This window comes from Mixophyes fleayi, chromosome 6 (genome assembly GCF_038048845.1).
Source record: "Mixophyes fleayi isolate aMixFle1 chromosome 6, aMixFle1.hap1, whole genome shotgun sequence".
Taxonomy (NCBI): Eukaryota; Metazoa; Chordata; class Amphibia; order Anura; family Limnodynastidae; genus Mixophyes; species Mixophyes fleayi.
In genome coordinates this window covers 210286354-210306144 of record NC_134407.1, presented here as the reverse complement: position 1 = coordinate 210306144, position 19791 = coordinate 210286354, and the positions used below count along the sequence as shown (strand labels likewise).

General features: G+C 42.8%; 3 protein-coding genes across 4 annotated transcripts in view; 2 read left to right on the top strand and 1 right to left on the bottom strand.

Annotated features, from left to right (window-relative positions):
* The window catches only part of LOC142159987 (histone H2A type 1-like), a 154255-nt gene that overhangs the window by 115205 nt on the left and 19259 nt on the right, over positions 1 to 19791 (bottom strand). The gene's annotated exons all lie outside the window — the stretch shown is intronic.
* LOC142159953 (uncharacterized) lies at positions 3065 to 13894 on the top strand. 2 transcript variants are annotated; one of them, XM_075214862.1, is made up of 6 exons: positions 3065 to 3331; positions 6337 to 6467; positions 6812 to 7197; positions 7663 to 7760; positions 9042 to 9108; positions 10975 to 13894. In XM_075214862.1, the coding sequence occupies exons 3-6, from the start codon at positions 7113 to 7115 to the stop codon at positions 11787 to 11789; spliced, it is 1065 nt and encodes a 354-aa protein (XP_075070963.1). In that variant the 5' UTR covers positions 3065 to 3331; positions 6337 to 6467; positions 6812 to 7112; the 3' UTR covers positions 11790 to 13894. The 2 variants fall into 2 exon arrangements, with proteins under 2 accessions (XP_075070963.1, XP_075070962.1); XM_075214861.1 differs by having other exon boundaries at positions 3066 to 3331; positions 10972 to 13894.
* LOC142095442 (uncharacterized) overlaps positions 18016 to 19791 on the top strand; it is a 39268-nt gene continuing 37492 nt past the window's right edge. Inside the window, exon 1 of the mRNA XM_075178388.1 lies at positions 18016 to 18081. The gene's annotated coding sequence lies outside the window, so the exon portion shown is untranslated. The remainder of the gene's footprint in view (positions 18082 to 19791) is intronic.

Below are 19791 nucleotides of genomic sequence, written 5' to 3'. Positions count from 1 at the left end.
GCTTTTATAAACAAGCATGGTTTCACCAAATGCAGAGCAATGATGGCAGAGGTGACCACTCTAATGGTGTGGGCGGAGAAGAATCTGAAGCCACTTTCAGCCCTCCATGTGGCAGGCAATGACAATGTCGTGGCTGACTAAGCAGGCGCCAATTACATGAAGAGGTCTTTCAGGTAATAGGCCAGAAATACGAGATTCCCGAGACAGACCTTATGGTGACATGGAGAATACTAAGGTACCCCAGTTTTTCTCCCGTCACAGAGATAACAAGGCCCCTGGGAAAGACGTCCTAACAGTACCTTGGAACTTGAAGCTAGGGTATTGTTCTTGCCTTTTCCAGTCCTCTCTCAGGTACTGAGGAAAGTAAGGAAGGAAGCAGCAGAAGTAATAGCAATCCTCCCATGTTTGCCTCATCGCCCTTGGTTTGCGGTAGCAGGGAGAATGCTTCAGGAGCAACTGTGGCAGTTGCCAAACAGGCCAGATCTCCTACATCAAGGTCCAGTTCTGCATCTGAGCCTGGACTCCCTCTCTTTGATGGCCTGGAGACTGAGCGGTCGCTATTGAAACTCAAAGGTATCTCTGATGAAGTAGTAGATATCCTAATTCAAGCAAGAAAAAATAATTCCTCTGATTTATTACAGAGTTTGATAAAGGTTCATTTTCTGGGTAAGGGACAGGACAAGTGATGTCTGCCAATGTTACGGTTATTTAGAGTTCCTTAAAGATGACTTTGTTAAGGAGGAGGAGGAGTCTCCTTATATACCCTCCAGGTGGGGAGATTTTTTTCCTGTCTACACTCAGCACCCAAACAGTGCATGCAGCAGCTCCATGGTCCAGACGTTTCCCACAATCAGGGTAATGCTTCTACTACTTCTGAATGAGAGTAGATGAGTCAGTGCATAGCAGTTGAGAGAGTGAGAACCAGAAAGTTGTCAAAGAATTGGAAGGCTGGGCTTTTAGGTCGGTAGATGTCAACTATATGGAGGTGAGTGAAGAAAGAGAAGACTTATAGACTTCAAATGGAGGAGAAGTAGATAAAGAGTTCCAGGGGCATTATTTAGAAGGTGCAGCCAGGGGAGAGTAGAAAGCTTTCTCCAGCACCCTGGTTCAAACAATGTGGCTGAAGGAAAGACCACGGTAGGAGACAGCTGCATGGGAAATAGTGGAAGAGACGAGTTTCATATAATCATAATAATAGCAACGGGGATTGGAAAATACAGAGGATTAGTTTATGGATCAATGTGAGCCTGTTGCATGGTGGGGATTTCATGGGGCCTGGATTTGGTAAATGCTACTAGCAGCCAGAAATAGGTGTTGGTTAAATGCCCCCCAGCACAGCCAGCCCCTGCCTCCAGCTGACACCCATTTTTTTTAAAGATTTTATTTTTGTAAAGCTCAATAGTAAGTATTATTATGTGACGCAATGTGTAGCAAACAGCAAATAAATATACATGCAATAAAACACAGCGTCTTACTAGAAAAGATACAGGGTACATCTGTTGACCTGATTTTTCAATAGAGAAAGAAGAAGTTAGGCATGAAAGAGTGGGGTAGAATATGAAAAAGTGAGGGGAAAAGATGGGAAGGCTGAGATTGAGGGCTGAAGGAAGGATCTAGATGGAGCGATGCTGTAGAGTCACGTGACAAAAGGAGTTTGGATTTAGAAGTATGAGGTCCACGGTTCCCATACTATAGTAAATGATTTAGAGGTATTGCAGATGATACGTCATATATTCCATTTGATACGTGTACCATATTCTGCTGATAATGGTCTGCAGTGTTGGTGTGAGGGGCTGCTTCCAATCAGTGGCTATTTGGCACAGGGCAGCAGAGACTATGTGACAAAACATCTTCATGTGATGTTTGGTAGCAAATGGAATCCCTAGAAGGAGGAGGATAAACCTGGGAGAGTAGGGGATGTCAAGTTGCAGTAGCTGTGAAGCAAAGTTCTAAAATTCCGTCCAGAACAGGGCGAGTTTGTAGCATTGCCACCAAATATGGAGGAAGGATCCTTCATGATCATCATCACCAGTTATTTATATAGCGCCACTAATTCCGCAGCGCTGTACAGAGAACTCACATCAGCCCCTGCCCCATTGGAGCTTACAGTCTAAATTCCCTAACATACACACACAGACCGAGACAGACTAGGATAAATTTGATAGCAACCAATTAACCTGGATCCTTCTGTCCTGCAACCCCTCCAGCATGTGCTGGATGAGTCTGGGGAGATTTTATATGGGGAGATGGGGAGTAGAGACCGTAGTCTTCCCTACTACAAACACTGTGGTCTGTCAAGTGGCGGATCACATCCCAAGAGGGTGGTCCACATCCCATGGCAAGTTCCGCACACCGTAGTGTTGTCCACAATCACCATGACTAGGGGGAACATACCTTCCAACCTACGCACGCTGAGATGATGGGAATATGGGAATAGAAAAACTAGCAGAATGCAGAAACAATAAGATGGGGAGATGGCTTGTCAGGTTACGGCGGGTGTATCTGATATGACTTTGCATGTCATTTTATTGGCAGGGACAAGTATGTTGCTCTGAGACCCCCACAAACCTTAATCCTGTATATAGTGATTATTATGAGACTACTTTGGGAAAGTATTAGGTTACATGGTGGTAAATGAGGCTATGTGGTTGTAGTTTTAAACAGTGCTGTGATATGGTTAGATGTGGTTCCCATGGTAACCCCATCACTTTTTCATAAGAACTTTACTACTATATTGGTCACAAGGAATCACACTGTCAAAATGTTTTTGGTTTTTTTTGAAAACCTGTCACACTCTTTAGAAAGTAGAGACAGCTACCAGATATGTTACTTCATATAATATATATGTATGAGCTGTCTGCTCCAATACTGTACTGCTGCCACCTAACAGTCACAGTTGTAATAAAGCGCAGGGTAAATGATAAGTGTACAGGGCTTGGAGAACATAGATCCTGACAAAATGACCAGAGAGCTGGTGCCATCTATTCTGAATTGTATAAACCCTAATATTCCATTACCATCTTATTGCCAGGTTAATGTTAAATAGAGCTTGTCCCTTATTAAACATGGCCGCCGAGAACTCCACGGCCAGGTCACATGTTGTAGTGTGGATGCACGACACGTGACTGTCTATACTCTAAGGCACATTCATGTGTATGACTTCTTATCATCTCCAAGAACACATCCGCTGCTAGGGAACTCTGACTCTGTCCTCTATTGTAACGGGCGACACATATTACCCGTGATCCTCTATTTCCTTCCCCTTTTTCCTTCCGTTTTCTTGTCATCATTTGTCCTGCTCCTGGCTTCACATACAGAGAGAAAGAGAGAGGTATGTTATATAAGTGTATTGTATGTTTATACTGTATCCAGTGCTGGGAGACCAGGCAGAGGGGAGTCAGGTGAGAGTGCAGGGAAGGAGTAGTGGTGACAGTGCTGGGAGACCAGGCAGAGGGGAGTCAGGTGAGAGTGCAGGGAGGAGTAGTGGAGACAGTGCTGGGAGACCAGGCAGAGGGGAGTCAGGTGAGAGTGCAGGGAAGGAGTAGTGGTGACAGTGCTGGGAGACCAGGCAGAGGGGAGTCAGGTGAGAGTGCAGGGAAGGAGTAGTGGTGACAGTGCTGGGAGACCAGGCAGAGGGGGGTCAGGTAATAGTGCAGGGAAGGAGTAGTAGTGACAGTGCTGGTAGACCAGGCAGATGGGAGTCAGGTGAGAGTGCAGGGAAGGAGTAGTGGTGACAGTGCTGGGAGACCAGGCAGAGGGGAGTCAGGTGAGAGTGCAGGGAAGGAGTAGTGGTGACAGTGCTGGGAGACCAGGCAGAGGGGAGTCAGGTGAGAGTGCAGGGAAGGAGTAGTGGTGACAGTGCTGGGAGACCAGGCAGAGGGGAGTCAGGTGAGAGTGCAGGGAAGGAGTAGTGGAGACAGTGCTGGGAGACCAGGCAGAGGGGAGTCAGGTGAGAGTGCAGGGAAGGAGTAGTGTAGACAGTGCTGGGAGACCAGGCAGATGGGAGTCAGGTGAGAGTGCAGGGAAGGAGTAGTGGAGACAGTGCTGGGAGACCAGGCAGAGGGGAGTCAGGTGAGAGTGCAGGGAAGGAGTAGTGGAGACAGTGCTGGGAGACCAGGCAGATGGGAGTCAGGTGAGAGTGCAGGGAAGGAGTAGTGTAGACAGTGCTGGGAGACCAGGCAGAGGGGAGTCAGGTGAGAGTGCAGGGAAGGAGTAGTGGAGACAGTGCTGGGAGACCAGGCAGATGGGAGTCAGGTGAGAGTGCAGGGAAGGAGTAGTGTAGACAGTGCTGGGAGACCAGGCAGAGGGGAGTCAGGTGAGAGTGCAGGGAAGGAGTAGTGGTGACAGTGCTGGGAGACCAGGCAGATGGGAGTCAGGTGAGAGTGCAGGGAAGGAGTAGTGGTGACAGTGCTGGGAGACCAGGCAGATGGGAGTCAGGTGAGAGTGCAGGGAAGGAGTAGTGGTGACAGTGCTGGGAGACCAGGCAGAGGGGAGTCAGGTGAGAGTGCAGGGAAGGAGTAGTGGAGACAGTGCTGGGAGACCAGGCAGATGGGAGTCAGGTGAGAGTGCAGGGAAGGAGTAGTGTAGACAGTGCTGGGAGACCAGGCAGAGGGGAGTCAGGTGAGAGTGCAGGGAAGGAGTAGTGGTGACAGTGCTGGGAGACCAGGCAGAGGGGAGTCAGGTGAGAGTGCTGGGAAGGAGTAGTGGTGACAGTGCTGGGAGACCAGGCAGATGGGAGTCAGGTGAGAGTGCAGGGAAGGAGTAGTGGAGACAGTGCTGGGAGACCAGGCAGATGGGAGTCAGGTGAGAGTGCAGGGAAGGAGTAGTGGAGACAGTGCTGGGAGACCAGGCAGAGGGGAGTCAGGTGGGAGTGCAGGGAAGGAGTAGTGGTGACAGTGCTGGGAGACCAGACAGAGGGGAGTCAGGTGGGAGTGCAGGGAAGGAGTAGTGGTGACAGTGCTGGGAGACCAGACAGAGGGGAGTCAGGTGAGAGTGCTGGGAAGGAGTAGTGGAGACAGGGCTGGGAGACCAGGAAGAGGGGAGTCAGGTGAGAGTGCAGGGAAGGAGTAGTGGTGACAGTGCTGGGAGACCAGACAGAGGGAAGTCAGGTGAGAGTGCTGGGAAGGAGTAGTGGAGACAGGGCTGGGAGACCAGGCAGAGGGGAGTCAGGTGAGAGTGCAGGGAAGGAGTAGTGGTGACAGTGCTGGGAGACCAGGCAGAGGGGAGTCAGGTGAGAGTGCAGGGAAGGAGTAGTGGTGACAGTGCTGGGAGACCAGGCAGAGGGGAGTCAGGTGAGAGTGCAGGGAAGGAGTAGTGGTGACAGTGCTGGGAGACCAGGCAGAGGGGAGTCAGGTGAGAGTGCAGGGAAGGAGTAGTGGAGACAGTGCTGGGAGACATGGCAGAGGGGAGTCAGGTGAGGGTGCAGGGAAGGAGTAGTGGAGACAGTGCTGGGAGACCAGGCAGAGGGGAGTCAGGTGAAGGTGCAGGGAAGGAGTAGTGGAGACAGTGCTGGGAGACCAGGCAGAGGGGAGTCAGGTGAGAGTGCAGGGAAGGAGTAGTGGAGGTAGAGAGCCCAAGGAGGAGGTGTGCAGTGTTGCTGGCGAGCAAAAGTGATTGGTAAGGAGAGCAGTAGGGAAGAGGGCCCTGCTCACTAAAGCTTACAATCTAAATGTAAATGGGCAGGAAAACGGTTAACATTTTTTTAAATATATTTTTTAGAGCATATGTGTTTAAAATTGAGATATATTGTGTGAAAAATGGCATTAAATAAATCCATTTGCTGTTTAATAGTATTCGGCATATTTAGATTGTCTACAGTTATGTGGTTTGATACTTACGCTTAGTATCTATACATAATAGGACACATTTGTCAATACTGGTGCACAGGTAAAAGTTGGTGTTGCCCATGGAAACCAATAATATTCTGTAAATTTTCTAAGGCAGTTTAGAAAATGAAAGCACAAAATCTGTTTAATTGATACAGGCAACACCACTTTTTTCCTGTGCATCTGTTTTCATAAATGTCATCAAGTCATGTCTCTGTCAGCCGTTGGCAGTAAAATGTATGAATTGCAGTGTGACCATGATACCAGGTGACTCACTGTACAATGACATCAATGGTATCTATAGAATAATATGTAATATTGATGGAAAGTAAATCATTTTCAGAGCTTGTTCGAACTTTTGTGTTTTTCATCCTCATGTCATCATTGGTTGCTATTGGCAACATCTCCACTTTTTCAAACCCGCAGTTTAGTAAATATACCCCCCAGTCTTTATCCAGAATTCCATACTACCAGGATAACGTTACATTAACACCACAGTTTCCTTTTCTAGAGATGCCCTCAAGGACAGCACCTACCACCAGGACCAGAGCCCATTCTCAGAGGATGGACAAGGACGGGAGTCGCATGACTGAGAGGATATTAAATCTCACCCTGGAGATCATCTATCTGCTGACTGGAGAGGTGAGGTTAGGCTTTGTAGGAATGTCACAGTGACATCATGTAAGGGGTTACACAGGATTTCCATAAGCAGCTGATATTTCTTGAATGGAATCCATTTGTCTACCTCCTTAACATATGCACATCACAGCCCTGCTTCCCTCTGATCATCCATGTACCTTCCTACTGTGTGCTTTCTGATGAGTTTAACTTTATTACTTCCCACTGGGCTAACTGGCCAAACTCCTAAAACTAATTTGTTTGTGCAAGAATCATTTATTGACGGCCATATCTTTTATTTTAAGGTTTAATTTTTATTTGGAAAGTGACAATCACTATTCATACTTACTGTCACTCACATTACACAGGATTACACTGTAGCTACGGAGTCAGGGGTGCGTGTGACACTCAACCCCCATGTGTCAGGAGGATGGAGCAGGACCCAGAGCCCCATCATGGAACCTCCACCTCACTCACTGATACATGAGAGAAACAATGACCTGAGGATTCTAGAACTCACCAACAAGATCATTCAGCTGCTGACTGGAGAGGTGACTGCTGGGAATGGGACATTATACAGTAGCACCAGGGGATGTGTCTGGGTGATGACTGTATCATTGTGTGTGTCAGGTTCCTATAAGGTGTGAGGACGTCACTGTCTATTTCTCCATGGAGGAGTGGGAGTATTTAGAGGGACACAAGGATCTGTACAAGGACGTCATGATGGAGAATCACCGGCCCCTCACATCACTGGGTATGAGTCCTAACTAGTTATAAATATCGGTGGTAAGAGCAGGGTGCCAGGCTACTTGAAAATAAAGGTTTAGCCCACTTGGCATCTCCTCTTGCCAGTAACTGTTATATTGAATGCATTTATTATCAATATGTTATTGTTAAGTGAAGCACTATTCTTATGTCACTAGGTGGGTTCTCTATGCACCAATATACTCTTTACCAAAGGAGCAATTTAGGGGGATGCCCCGGATGCCAGGTTACTAAGGTGATCATGATACTTTGGTTGGTTAAGTGGGTACCCATTGTTGCCAGGTGAAAGAACAGGAGCCTAGCACCTATGTGCCATGTGTGTATATAAGGCTGCACCTGAGCAAACAAACTAGTTGGTGCAGCAAAATAGTTAAACATTAACCCGGTATCCTCACAACATTCTTTGATAAATCCTATATAAGTAATGTATGGAGTCATTGTGTATTTCCTATAGATGGTTCCAATAACAGAAACACACCAGAGAGATGTCCCAGTCCTCTTTATCCAGAACAATGTTTAGAGAGAGACCACAATGTCCCACAGGATTATCAGGTAGGTGGAATTGACTTATCAACTGTACTAATAACAACATCATCAATGTCATTATCTCAAATACTAAAAGTCTTGGAAAATATATTTTCATTAAATATTCCACTAAAAGGGCGGTAATGTGTGACTGAGTCCACACGTTTTTAAATAGACATTCACTCTCCTAGATACACCATGTAATCCCCTTGCTTGTTGTCCTCTACCCTCTCCATCCCACGTTGTCATTCCTAGTTTTAACATCTTGCTCTCTGGTCTCTTGTTGACCGTTCTTCATTCAACCTTCTGCTGTTCGCAATCACTCCTATTCCTTACAACAACAAGACAAAACCTTATGTAGCGACGAAGACTTGCTGACGTCAGACTGTGGGGAAGCTGCATTGCGATAAAGAGAAGTGAAAGGCATTTCTCGAGTCATGCTCGTTGCAGCTCCTATGGGAGCAAGTTTTCGTCACTACATACGGGTTTTTTGTTTTAACATTGGATTACCAAGCAGGGAGCAAGAAGAGGACCCTCTCCCCAGGAATTAGCTGAGCAATAAATTGATGAAAGATCATGGAGGAGTGATTTTTTTTTTAATAAAATGTTTTTAGGATAGTGCGTGTGTTTTTTGTTTGTTTTATTTTGCAACATTTTTCTGTGATGCACTATATGTCCCAGTTCTAAGTGTCACAATGTTTATAGCTATGCTGACACATGTAGTACTATAATTGACAGCATACCCAAGCAGTTTAAGGGTGCCAGGCCTTGGTGGGACCTATTATTCATCATGCAGAAATGCTTGCACAGTATCTCCAGTCTCAATCGTAATCACCAATCAAGTCCATTACAACTAAGAGAATGTAATATGTTAATGTAACACCTTCTGCACCTACCTGATGTTTAATGGGTTTAGCTGGTTATCTTCTCCGGTATTCTTAGTAACTTTAGCTGGTCACAAGTTCATTATGGAGCTGAGAGTTTCAAACCATACCATTGTCCTTACGCGTTTCTCCACTCCTATATCATAGAGGTTTAATACATTTGCTCTCACACCACCGTAATCACACTTGCATTCATAGTTATCTTTTCTTCCTACAGTTATGAGTCACACAAGCAACAAATGCGTCAAATGCTGTTAAAATAATCAACATTATCTGTAGAGGAAATATACGGATGTGTTATAAACCAATGTTCTTATATTTAATGACACTTCATCTAGTAAAGCATGCATTATCAAAATGTGATATTCTAGTTGTGTGTGTTTGTGATAACATTTTTAGAAATGTTCCCATTGAAATATTACAGATTGAGATTAGAGAAAAAATAGATGTGAAGATTGAGGAGGAAGAAATTCCTTCGGATATCAGAACAGGTGAGTAAGAATCACTAAAAACAGAAGATTTACATATTCTTATTGTTCAGTTACAACAATTTCTTATCTTATAATACCCAGTGGACTATAATATCATAGGAAAAGGCAAATAGTGTTGTTGCTTTTGACCAGCTGTGGATCACTGGTAATGGAAAACAGAATGAACATGTGTTCCTGTGTGTGGGAACTCTTGTCTGTACAATTGTCAATGTTATACACCAGTCCTAGTATGTCCATCTGGCTGGACCAAAATTAAAATGTTTCACTTATGTGAAAAATTGCTGATCCAGGATAGTATTTAAAGACAAAATTCCCTTGATTAAAGTGCATCAGTTCTTTGGTATCAAAACATATTCTCCAATAGAGAGTGAGCGATAGTACGAAGTCTGGAATTTTTGCCAAATTGTGCAGTTGTTTTCCGTTTTTTAATGGAGTACAGCGGTAGGAAGTATCATGGTGTGCAGAAATTGTAATATTTACTGCTCACAACACAATAGCCCCGTCCTGATGAGCTGATGTGAAATGTATTGTCAAGAGATCACTGCAAATACAGACTTTTCTGTCCCAATGCTACTGGTGCATTGGAGAATCTTCCGATGTGAAGCTTTTTGTGTCACCGATAAATAATGTGGAGTTGGTGAAATTTCTGGTTAAACAGAGCTCCTGGCTGACTATCCCTCCTCACTCCAGATCACAGCAGAAGTTGTGGTCAGGAGAGTCCAACGATAGGGGAGATTGCAAGGTGGGAAGTCGTAGTTCACCAGGCGCACCTCAGCACAAGAGAAGGTGCCTGATCAGGCTGATGTTCATCCCACCAGAGCCAGAGATAGGAGTGGCACAGAACAGGTCTTTGCCCTGCTTGTCCCTCCATGGCATAACGTGGCTTAGGTGTATATCCCTATGAAGAACTGTCCCTGCATTACTGCTTGCAATTAGTTATGAGTTGCAGTGCAGGTGTCCCTTCCCCTGTGAGTTTTTTGGAACACATCACTATTTAAACCCTGACTGGCCATGCACTCATAGCCAGGGATAGCGATTGATACACCTGCTCTTGGCTCCTGTATCCTGACCTGTTTGTTACAGTCACTGCACCGATTCCTGTTTTAACATTAATTGTATCCTGATTTCTGGACTGCACCATACAATTTTGCTGGTTCTGGTATTGCTCATTTCTGGCACCTGAAACCTGGTTGCTTCATTCAGTTTTCTTTTCCTGGCATTGTTTCTGTTGTCTCCTGGCTTCAGTTCTGCAGCCACTTAGAATCCCCAGACACGGACTGCGGTAATTATTCTTGTTCTCCAGTAGGGTTATTTTTTGGACTCTGTGTACTCTCTTTGCACCAGCTTTGTCACAAGAGACATTAGTTACTACCTTGCACCAGAAATATCTTCAGTGTTCTACTTAATATTTTGCATTGCTTCAGAATGTCATATTTCTGAATGATGCCTAACTAACCTTGTGCTTTATCATCATACCAGCATGTCTTCAAAGGTTGTGTTTACTTCCTCTCTGCTTTTGAACTCTTCACCAACGTCCACATTGTTTGTAACCACAGCATACCTAGTTACTTCTCTGATTTCCTAACAGGGGACTTCAGACTGATCTTTATTCATAGACCCTGAAAGACAATGTGATTATACTTATCATTTATATTCTCCTAACCCTGTAATTCCCTACCCAATTAAAAGTTAAAGTATTGCTTGTTATCGCTAAAAACATTTTGGGGAGGATTTCAATGTACATTTGTCATTGTTATTTAGTGAGATAATAAAAATATATATTGAAACATCTTCAGCTTGAAATTTTGGACTTTGAAGTACCCACTTCATCGTAAAAATTACCTTAATTTATTTTATTTCCAGCAGATGGACACAATAGCAGGAATATCCCAGAGAAACATCCAATTTTCTCTCTAGATTGTGGAATAGAAAATAACGGCATCACACAAGATTCTCCAGGAGAAAACCCCATTACCCCAAATCTACATTCAGTACTTCACAGTGTACATATGTCATCTAAACATGGGGGATATTTACTTTCTAACGCAGATATGGTTACACACAGTTCAATTCATGGAGTAGATAAAAGGTTTGCATGTTCAGAATGTGGGAAATGTTTTAGACATAAATCAAATCTAATTTTACATAAGAAATTTCACACAGGTGAGAAACCATTTTCTTGTTCTGAGTGTGGGAAATGTTTTGCATGTAATACTACCCTTATTAATCACTACAAAATTCATACAGGTGAGAAGCCATTTCCATGTTCTGAATGTGGGAAACGTTTTACACGGAAATATAATCTTATTGAACATCAGACCATTCACACAGGTGAGAAGCCATTCTCATGTCCTCAATGTGGGAAATGTTTTACACAGAAAAAACATCTTGTTAAACATCAGATCATTCACACAGGTGAAAAGCCATTTCCATGTTCTGAATGTGGAAAATGTTTTGCAGGTAAGACCTGCCTTGTTAGACACCAGAGAATTCACACAGGTGAGAAGCCATACTCATGTTCTGATTGTGGGAAATGTTTTGCATGTAAAGCCAACCTTGTTAGACACTATCAAATTCATACTGGTGAGAAGCCATTTCCATGTTTTGATTGTGGGAAATGTTTTGCACGGAAGTCACAGCTTGTCAAACATCAGATAACTCACACACAGTTACTCGAGTGAAAATCTGTTAGTATATTTTATTAAAAGAACAATTATTTTTAAGCATAAATAGTTTCTGCACTCTTGGCAATGTTATCCTTATGGTTTCATTAATTTTCCTTTTAAATTGTCATAATACTATTTATTAACATCTCTCATTTCAGGTGGTTACTAGAAAATAGAGAAAAGAAAAAATGATCTAATGGGGCACTCGTTAATGGAAATGAACATATATATTCACAAGTTAACCCGTGCATGATACTCATGCATTCTAGTCAAATCAAGCTACTTAAGGTGTTAAAAAGGTTCTTGTCATGCATTTGGGCCTAGCCCAGGCCTCCTCAGGGGAAGAGCGTTACTTCCCGACACAAGCGCCCTTTTTAATGTGTGTTCATGAGGTAAAATTACCTCACGAAAATGAGTTTGACCCCTCAACTCGTAAATTTAGCCTTTACTACCCCTCCCACGGAGGGAAGGGGAGATGATGGAAGTTAACTGACTTCACTATTCTAATTTTTTTGTCAAATAATGTCGGTATACCAAATTTCAGGTCAATTGGATGAGCCCTTTCTGACAAAATAGTTTTTTTCCACACACACACTAACACACGCCGCTAGACTTTTACTTTTATAATATTAGATAATGCTAAGAATTTAGTAGGTCAGTGTATAACTCCGCCCAGCAGGTGGCGCTGCAGCTTGTTTTTTTTTGTTTTTTTCACACACAGACTAACACACGCCACTAGGCTTTTATATTATAGATATTATATTCATATGTTAGATATTATTTTAAAATAAATCTTTATTGATACATTGATAAAACCATATGTCTAGTAGCGAAATATTAAAAATTGTAATTGAAATAGACAGATAAATCTGTTAATATAGACAATGATAAACTGTCTAGCCGCGAGGCTACTCTTGTTTGTTAGAACTTAATTGAATGAATCCTATCATAAGTCCACATGTTTACATGGATATAAACTCCTAACCTTAATTATTACACAATATAATTCCTCTATTTTAATAATGAGGTTACACCACTATAATGGGATTATATGGATTGAATCCAGCAGTAAAAAAGTGTAGATTCTAATTGTACATCAAGCACCTCGAAGGCAGGTGTAATACCTATAGAATCAAAATGAAATCCACTTAGAAGCTTAAGGAGTTAAGTGTCCTATAATATTGACCTTAATAGCTCCTCAAACGTCCATATTCTGGCATATTTTAACATAACTACCTTTAGCAATACTGTAGATGGAGACTATAGTGAAATGTATATTATAACCTATAGAACCCTTTATATGGTAACCGTCAAAAATAGACATATGGTTTTATCAATGTATCAATAAAGATTTATTTTAAAATAATATCTAACATATGAATATAATATGAATATATATGTTCACTTCCATTAACGAGTGCCCCATTAGATCATTTTTTCTTTTCTCTCTTTTGTGAATCAAGGTTACTAAACTTTATGATCGGGTGCACCCCTCCATAATAGATATTTACACTATGTTGGTGAATGAGGGATTGATATAATTGGAGGAGGTTTAATGGTATACCTGGTGCAGTCAAAGCCCCTCCCCATTTTGTGTATATTGGAGGTTACTAGAAAATATCAGAAGTGTTTGGTACATATATTTTTGTATGAATTTTTACTTTATATACGTATCCAAATGTATAACTGTTGTGACAATATTGTATCTTGTTTACATCTAGGGGTATAGCAATCTTCTGCCAATATCATGCAGATTTCAGCTTTTCTTTCCCTGAAAAACAGGGTGACTTACCAAGTACCATACATCATACCTAGACCAGCTCTCTGGATCAGTGTTAGGAAATATACATGAAAATATATAGGAAAACGTTTTTCTTAGATAGAGAAGACTGCTATAAGGGCACAATTTAATGATGTGAAGCTGACAAGATGTCTGTTAATAGAAGGGGTATTTCTTATCTGTATCCTTATACTCAATTGCTAAATAGTGTAATTCAAAGATGCTTTGTTTGCTAAGCAAGTTCTATTAAAATATTATTATTATTATTATTATTATTATTCTGTACACCTGCTTCTTCTCTTTGTTCTGCAGAGTTGAAATAAACAGGTGCTGTCCTTGACTCAGCGACTCTGTTATTCTTTAGACCAGGGGTCAGGGAACAGGGGTAAATTACCCCAAATGGCGTAAAAATTTAATTCCTGGGGTTAATGCTGCTGATTCACATGCAGTCAGTTAGATTGTAAACCCCTTTTAATGTGAAATTGCTGTTGTACCAGAAGAGCCTCAAGGGTTGGCAGAGGCACTTCTTGAGCTTCGATGCAATAATGAAGCACGTATTGGATTTGAAAACAAAGCAGATCTGTCATATTTTTGGATGTCAACAGCTGTAAGGCATTCAAAATTGCACATGAGGAGGCAGTCAAAAAGTTGCTGCCTTTTGCAACAACCTGCCTTTGCGAACAAGGATTTTCCACTCTAACGAACATAAAAACAAAGCAGAGAAATCGATTGGACGCTGAAGACTGTATCCAAATTGCTCTGACATCAGAATGCCCCAATATTGATGCTCTCGTATCAAAAATGAAGCAACATCATTTCTCCAAAACCTGAAGTTTTGACGTTGAAGATTATCAAAGAAATTTTGAATAGATTCAATAAAATTTTGAATTCCAATAATTAATAATATATGATTTCCTTCCTTTCAAATCAAGGGGGTAACATCGGCATATCTAAATATATTTTGGGGTAAAAGGTAAAAAAGTTTGTTTACCCCCTGCTTTAGACAGTCCAATTTTAGTGTCATGACTCGCATTACTTATCTCTTGAAACCGGAGGAGACTAACAACTCACACCCATATGACACAGCTAACAAAGTAGAGACCCTATTTTTCACACACTTGTTTGCTGGTTGGGAAGATATATCCCTTTGGTGCATGATTGCAGTTCTGGTTGTACAGCCTTTTATGCTTCTATTAGTATAAAATGTTTGCTTATATAGGTTGTGCTAGTTATTACTATTCTACCACAGATCCCTGTTGATACCAGTTTACACAGTAAGTGTTTTCTTTTTTTCCTCCCCTGCACTCTGACTCATGGTATATTTTACCCATTTATTATTCGTGGTCCACAATACATTTCTTTAGGGAACACAAAGTTCCCCTTACTTCCATCCTTTGAGCTCCCATAATACTCTACCATGACAAGGCTAGGACTTGGCAAACACCAACCATGCACCAAACTCACAGACAGATTAAAATAAAAATTGTGTATATGATTCGCTGTATTCATTATATTCTTTTGATACAGCTTAAATAAAGCTGCATATTAATGATGGGAGTTAACATTTTAATGTCTCTCAAATGTGGTTGCTAATGGCCAGAAGTCAGAGGACACTTTTCATAGTTAGCATGATAAATCCATGTTGATGACAGATAATGTTAAAATAACAGACACATTTCGAGAAAACCCTTGCCAGGTCTGACAACCGTACACTATTAGGACTCTTCTCTATCGTCTCTATCTGGACTTGGTCTCAAGAAGAAACTCCACCACTCTAGAGCCAGTTCACATGGATGTTGACCTATGTCAGGGGTAGGCAACCTGCAGCTCTCCAGGTGTTTGTGAAACTACAAGTCCCAGCATGCTTTGCCAGTAGATAACCAGCAGATAGGTGGCAAGGCATGCTGGGATTTGTAGTTTCACAACACCTGGAGAGCCGCAGGTTGCCTACCCCTGACCTATGTCATTGTTAATGGGCTTGATATAATTTATTATAATTGCAAATATTTTACAAATTTAAAATAGATAATTTTGAATAAGTAGCTGCAATTTTGCAAGGATTAAATCACGCTGGCCCACAAAGGAGAATCAACAAATGGTGGTCATTTACATACAAGCCACTTATATTTTGCCAGGCCCAAAAAGGTTTTGTTAATGATGTTTCAAGACACTAAAAAACATGTTGTCTTCTTTGTGTATATAAAGGACCACTCTTTGTTGATTCCCACTGTCAAATGTGTGGCCCAACGTGATTTAATCCTTGTAAAACTACAGCTACTTATTGAAAATGGCACCTGTGTCCACTTTGCTATCTTGATCTTCCAGTCCCTACCAGCATAGTGGATACTGCTATCTGCAGTGATAAAGACCTTGTTTCGGTGACCACTGCCTTCGGCTCTATGGCGAACAAAAAGAGATCTGGAACTGAACCCCACACAAAGGATCCCTCCCCCACTCTCTGAACTGTATCCCAAAAAGAGGATACCCAAGGAGTAGAGTGGTAATCCATACCTGCCTATCTCACCCTCCGGATTCCACTGTCTTACCCCACCGGAATGTATCATCTTTCCACCTCTGGTGTACTTGGTCAGGTGCCATCTTAGGGCTGCAGGACACAGCCAGTTCTGACCTGGGTTCATGCTGACAGAAGAGCAGTGGGGCATCTAGCATAGCACCCGGTTCAAGCGCTGTCAGTAACAACATGGCAGCCATCTTAAGTCTTCCTTAAGGGAGATCTCCCTTCAGCATTTGCTTGTTGGCTACTGCAGAAGCTTCAGATTGCAGCATTAGTCCTCCTGGTGTTGACCTACGCCCACCTAGTGGTTAAAGACATCAATACTGTATCTGGACGAGAGAACTCCCTCATTTCCATCTTCTGTTAACCACTTCCCTATGAGCTCAGAGTGAATAAAAGCAATTAACAATAACTAGACATAGTTTTCCAGAAGACCCATTTTAAACACTCCCATCCCACCCTCTCATCAAGAGCCTTCTGCCAGTATTTTTAGTTTACCACACCCAATAAGCACAAACTGACCACCACACTGATACACAATAGCACCCTCATTGACACTCTGTTGGCTCCTGAAGGCCGTTACATTATTATAGAAGAACATAAACAGTTACTCTAGAAGGTGGCTCCGGTCTTCATCCTGAATGCTGGACAGGGCTCCTTCTATGAAATATTTTTTGCAAGTGTGGAGAAAGTTGCCCAATTACAAATTATCATTAGGAGTCACTTCAATGCAGTCCTGTGTCTCTCAATTGCACCGTAACTACCTATCAATAAAGCTTTGGGCTTGTGCTTATCCTTATGTACCTCGCCCTCACATCCATGATCTTGTCTATGTAATGAATGAAAAGTGCAGTGCTTGATGTATAATGTAGGATATCATACCGTATGCCATATATCTTTTATGTGCTATAAAGTATGTTTCACGGTCCCGGGACGGATTAACCTGAGGTCTAATTGGGCTACAGCCCAGGGGCATCCTGGGGGCCCTTGACAGTGCTCAGTGGCATTATTGATGCTTCTGAGCCTGTCACTGTAGTCCTTCTGCGGCGCTCAGTAATCTCTTTACTAAGGAGATCTCGTAAAAGAAGCTTACAGCCCGACGCGAAAGGACTATAATGACAGGACAACAGAAAGAGGTAAGCGCTTGAGGTGGTGGGCGGCTCAAGGGGGGGAGGCTCACAAGGGGGGGTCTCACGGGGTAATAGAGGCCCCCTTTACCCAAGGGCCTCCATTCCTTTAATCTGGCCCTGTTCATGGTGCATTGGTGTGCGGCTGTGTTGTAATGCAGCACACTCATACTTGCCTACCATCCCACCATTTCCAGGAGACTCCTGCTGTAAGCATCCTCCGGGATACTGGCGGAGGCTGGGGCTTAATGACGCGATTCGCTATGCAATGTTGTGGTTATCAGCATTTTATATCTCCCTCCTGCACTTGTCACGTTATATTTCCTCCAGGATCTTATGTCTATTTTGTATCTTTATGCAAAATATTAATTTTCCAATCAAAAAACATATCCCTTATTGTCCTATTAATCTCTAAAGTTGTTTTAGATAACGACAACATTTTTAAGCTGATTAGGAGGAACAAATCCAGTGCAAAGACAACGAATTTATAAGGTTAGTTTATAGCACGTTATTTTCCTTAGCTTTCTAAAAATTGTGAAAGTTATGGTAATATTAGAGCTTGAAATTTCCAGGTACCAATCTGTAAAATCCTGTCACTTGGCAACTGTGTTAGGAAAGTAGTACTGCACGGTAGTACACCTGTCACCTCACAGACATGTAGCTCAGTGTAAAATGATCAGTGCATATATAACAGAACCTGGTAAACTGAGCAAAGAGACATACCACAGCTGCCCTTACCAAACATGGCCGCCGAGTACGCCTCCATTAGGTCACATGACCGATCTCACGAGCCGGCTACAGTCTGCGAGTCATGTCTAATGAAACAATGTGACTATTACTTCATAAAGGCTGGTCTCACAGAAAATGGCCGCGCCACAGAGTTAGGTAAATATCCTATTTCTACACATGTCCACAGGTTTAGCTCTAGCGCTTTTATGTTCGTGTATACGCAAAAAACAGTAAACGGTTAATTTTATAGAACAGATACAGAGGTGTGTTTTATCATTGTAATATATTGTATATAGTCACTGTCATTTGTAGTGCAGACAGTACCGGAGGTCAGGTGAGAGTGCAGGGAAGGAGTAGTGGTGACAGTGCTAGGAGACCAGGCAGAGGGGAGTCAGGTGAGAGTGCAGGGAAGGAGTAGTGGTGACAGTGCTGGGAGACCAGGCAGAGGGGAGTCAGGTGAGAGTGCAGGGAAGGAGTAGTGGTGACAGTGCTGGGAGACCAGGCAGAGGGGAGTCAGGTGAGAGTGCAGGGAAGGAGTAGTGGTGACAGTGCTGGGAGACCAAGCAGAGGGGAGTCAGATGAGAGTGCAGGGAAGGAGTAGTGGTGACAGTGCTGGGAGACCAGGCAGAGGGGAGTCAGGTGAGAGTGCAGGGAAGGAGTAGTGGTGACAGTGCTGGGAGACCAGGCAGAGGGGACTCAGATGAGGGTGCAGGGAAGGAGTAGTGGAGACAGTGCTGGGAGACCAGGCAGAGGGGAGTCAGGTGAGAGTGCAGGGAAGGAGTAGTGGAGATAGTGCTGGGAGACCAGGCAGAGGGGAGTCAGGTAGAGGGGAGTCAGGTGAGAGTGCAGGGAAGGAGTAGTGGAGATAGTGCTGGGAGGCCAGGCAGAGGGGAGTCAGGTGAGGGTGCAGGGAAGGAGTACTATAACACACTGTACATTGTACACTGCAGAAGTCCTATCATGTGTAATGCAGCTTAGTGTTGTGGTCTCCTCATGTATTGACTACTGTTATCAATGCACACATTTAGACAGATTGCAGTACCCTTGGGATCGTTAAGCTGATATTTGGGAAACAGGTAATAATCTTTTTGGAGAGTAGTGCTATGCTCATTATTTGTCACTTACTAAGAGTTTGATTATGGTGGGCTTATGAACACTAACAGTAGACAATGTTAGAAAGGCCTGCTGATCCTTAGATTCCACAATGTATTGTATGTCTTGATGTACCTCTGCATGTGCGGAGTAGGGGAATAGGGAGCCCCCACAAATACATATTAAAAAAATGTCTAATGTAAAGAGAAAATAAGAAAGATAAAAATGTCTCCAGTAAGCATTGCTGCTTTCATGTCCACTTGTTTATTGTTTAAAGTGATTAGTTAAGGATGTGGTTTGGACCTTAGTAAAAAATATAGTTGTGTCCAGTGAGCAAATATGCTATAGTATCAATTATAGCTTTCAAAGAAAGGTAAGAATACAGTTTGCCCACTTCTACAACATGTCTTTGGTGGTAGTGGGTGTAGTTCAACTTTATCGGGGTGTTGTATAAACCATCATTTTAGATGCCTGTGGATGATATAGGCTCAGTTTTAAGGATTGATCCAAGGAAGTTTTTTGTTTCACCGACAAAGTTTCTTTATTCTAGTATTAACCAACTGACCAATACCAATTCTTGTGTCCTCTATGCTGGATGGAATGTCCACTATTTGTGATTACTTTTCATGGATGGGCACATCATCATCCGTTTATATAGCGCCACTAATTCTGCAGCGCTGTACAGAGAACTCAACACACACCCAAATACACACGTACATCAATTTTGATAGCAGCCAATTAACCTTCCAGTATGGTTTTGGAGTGTGGGAGGAA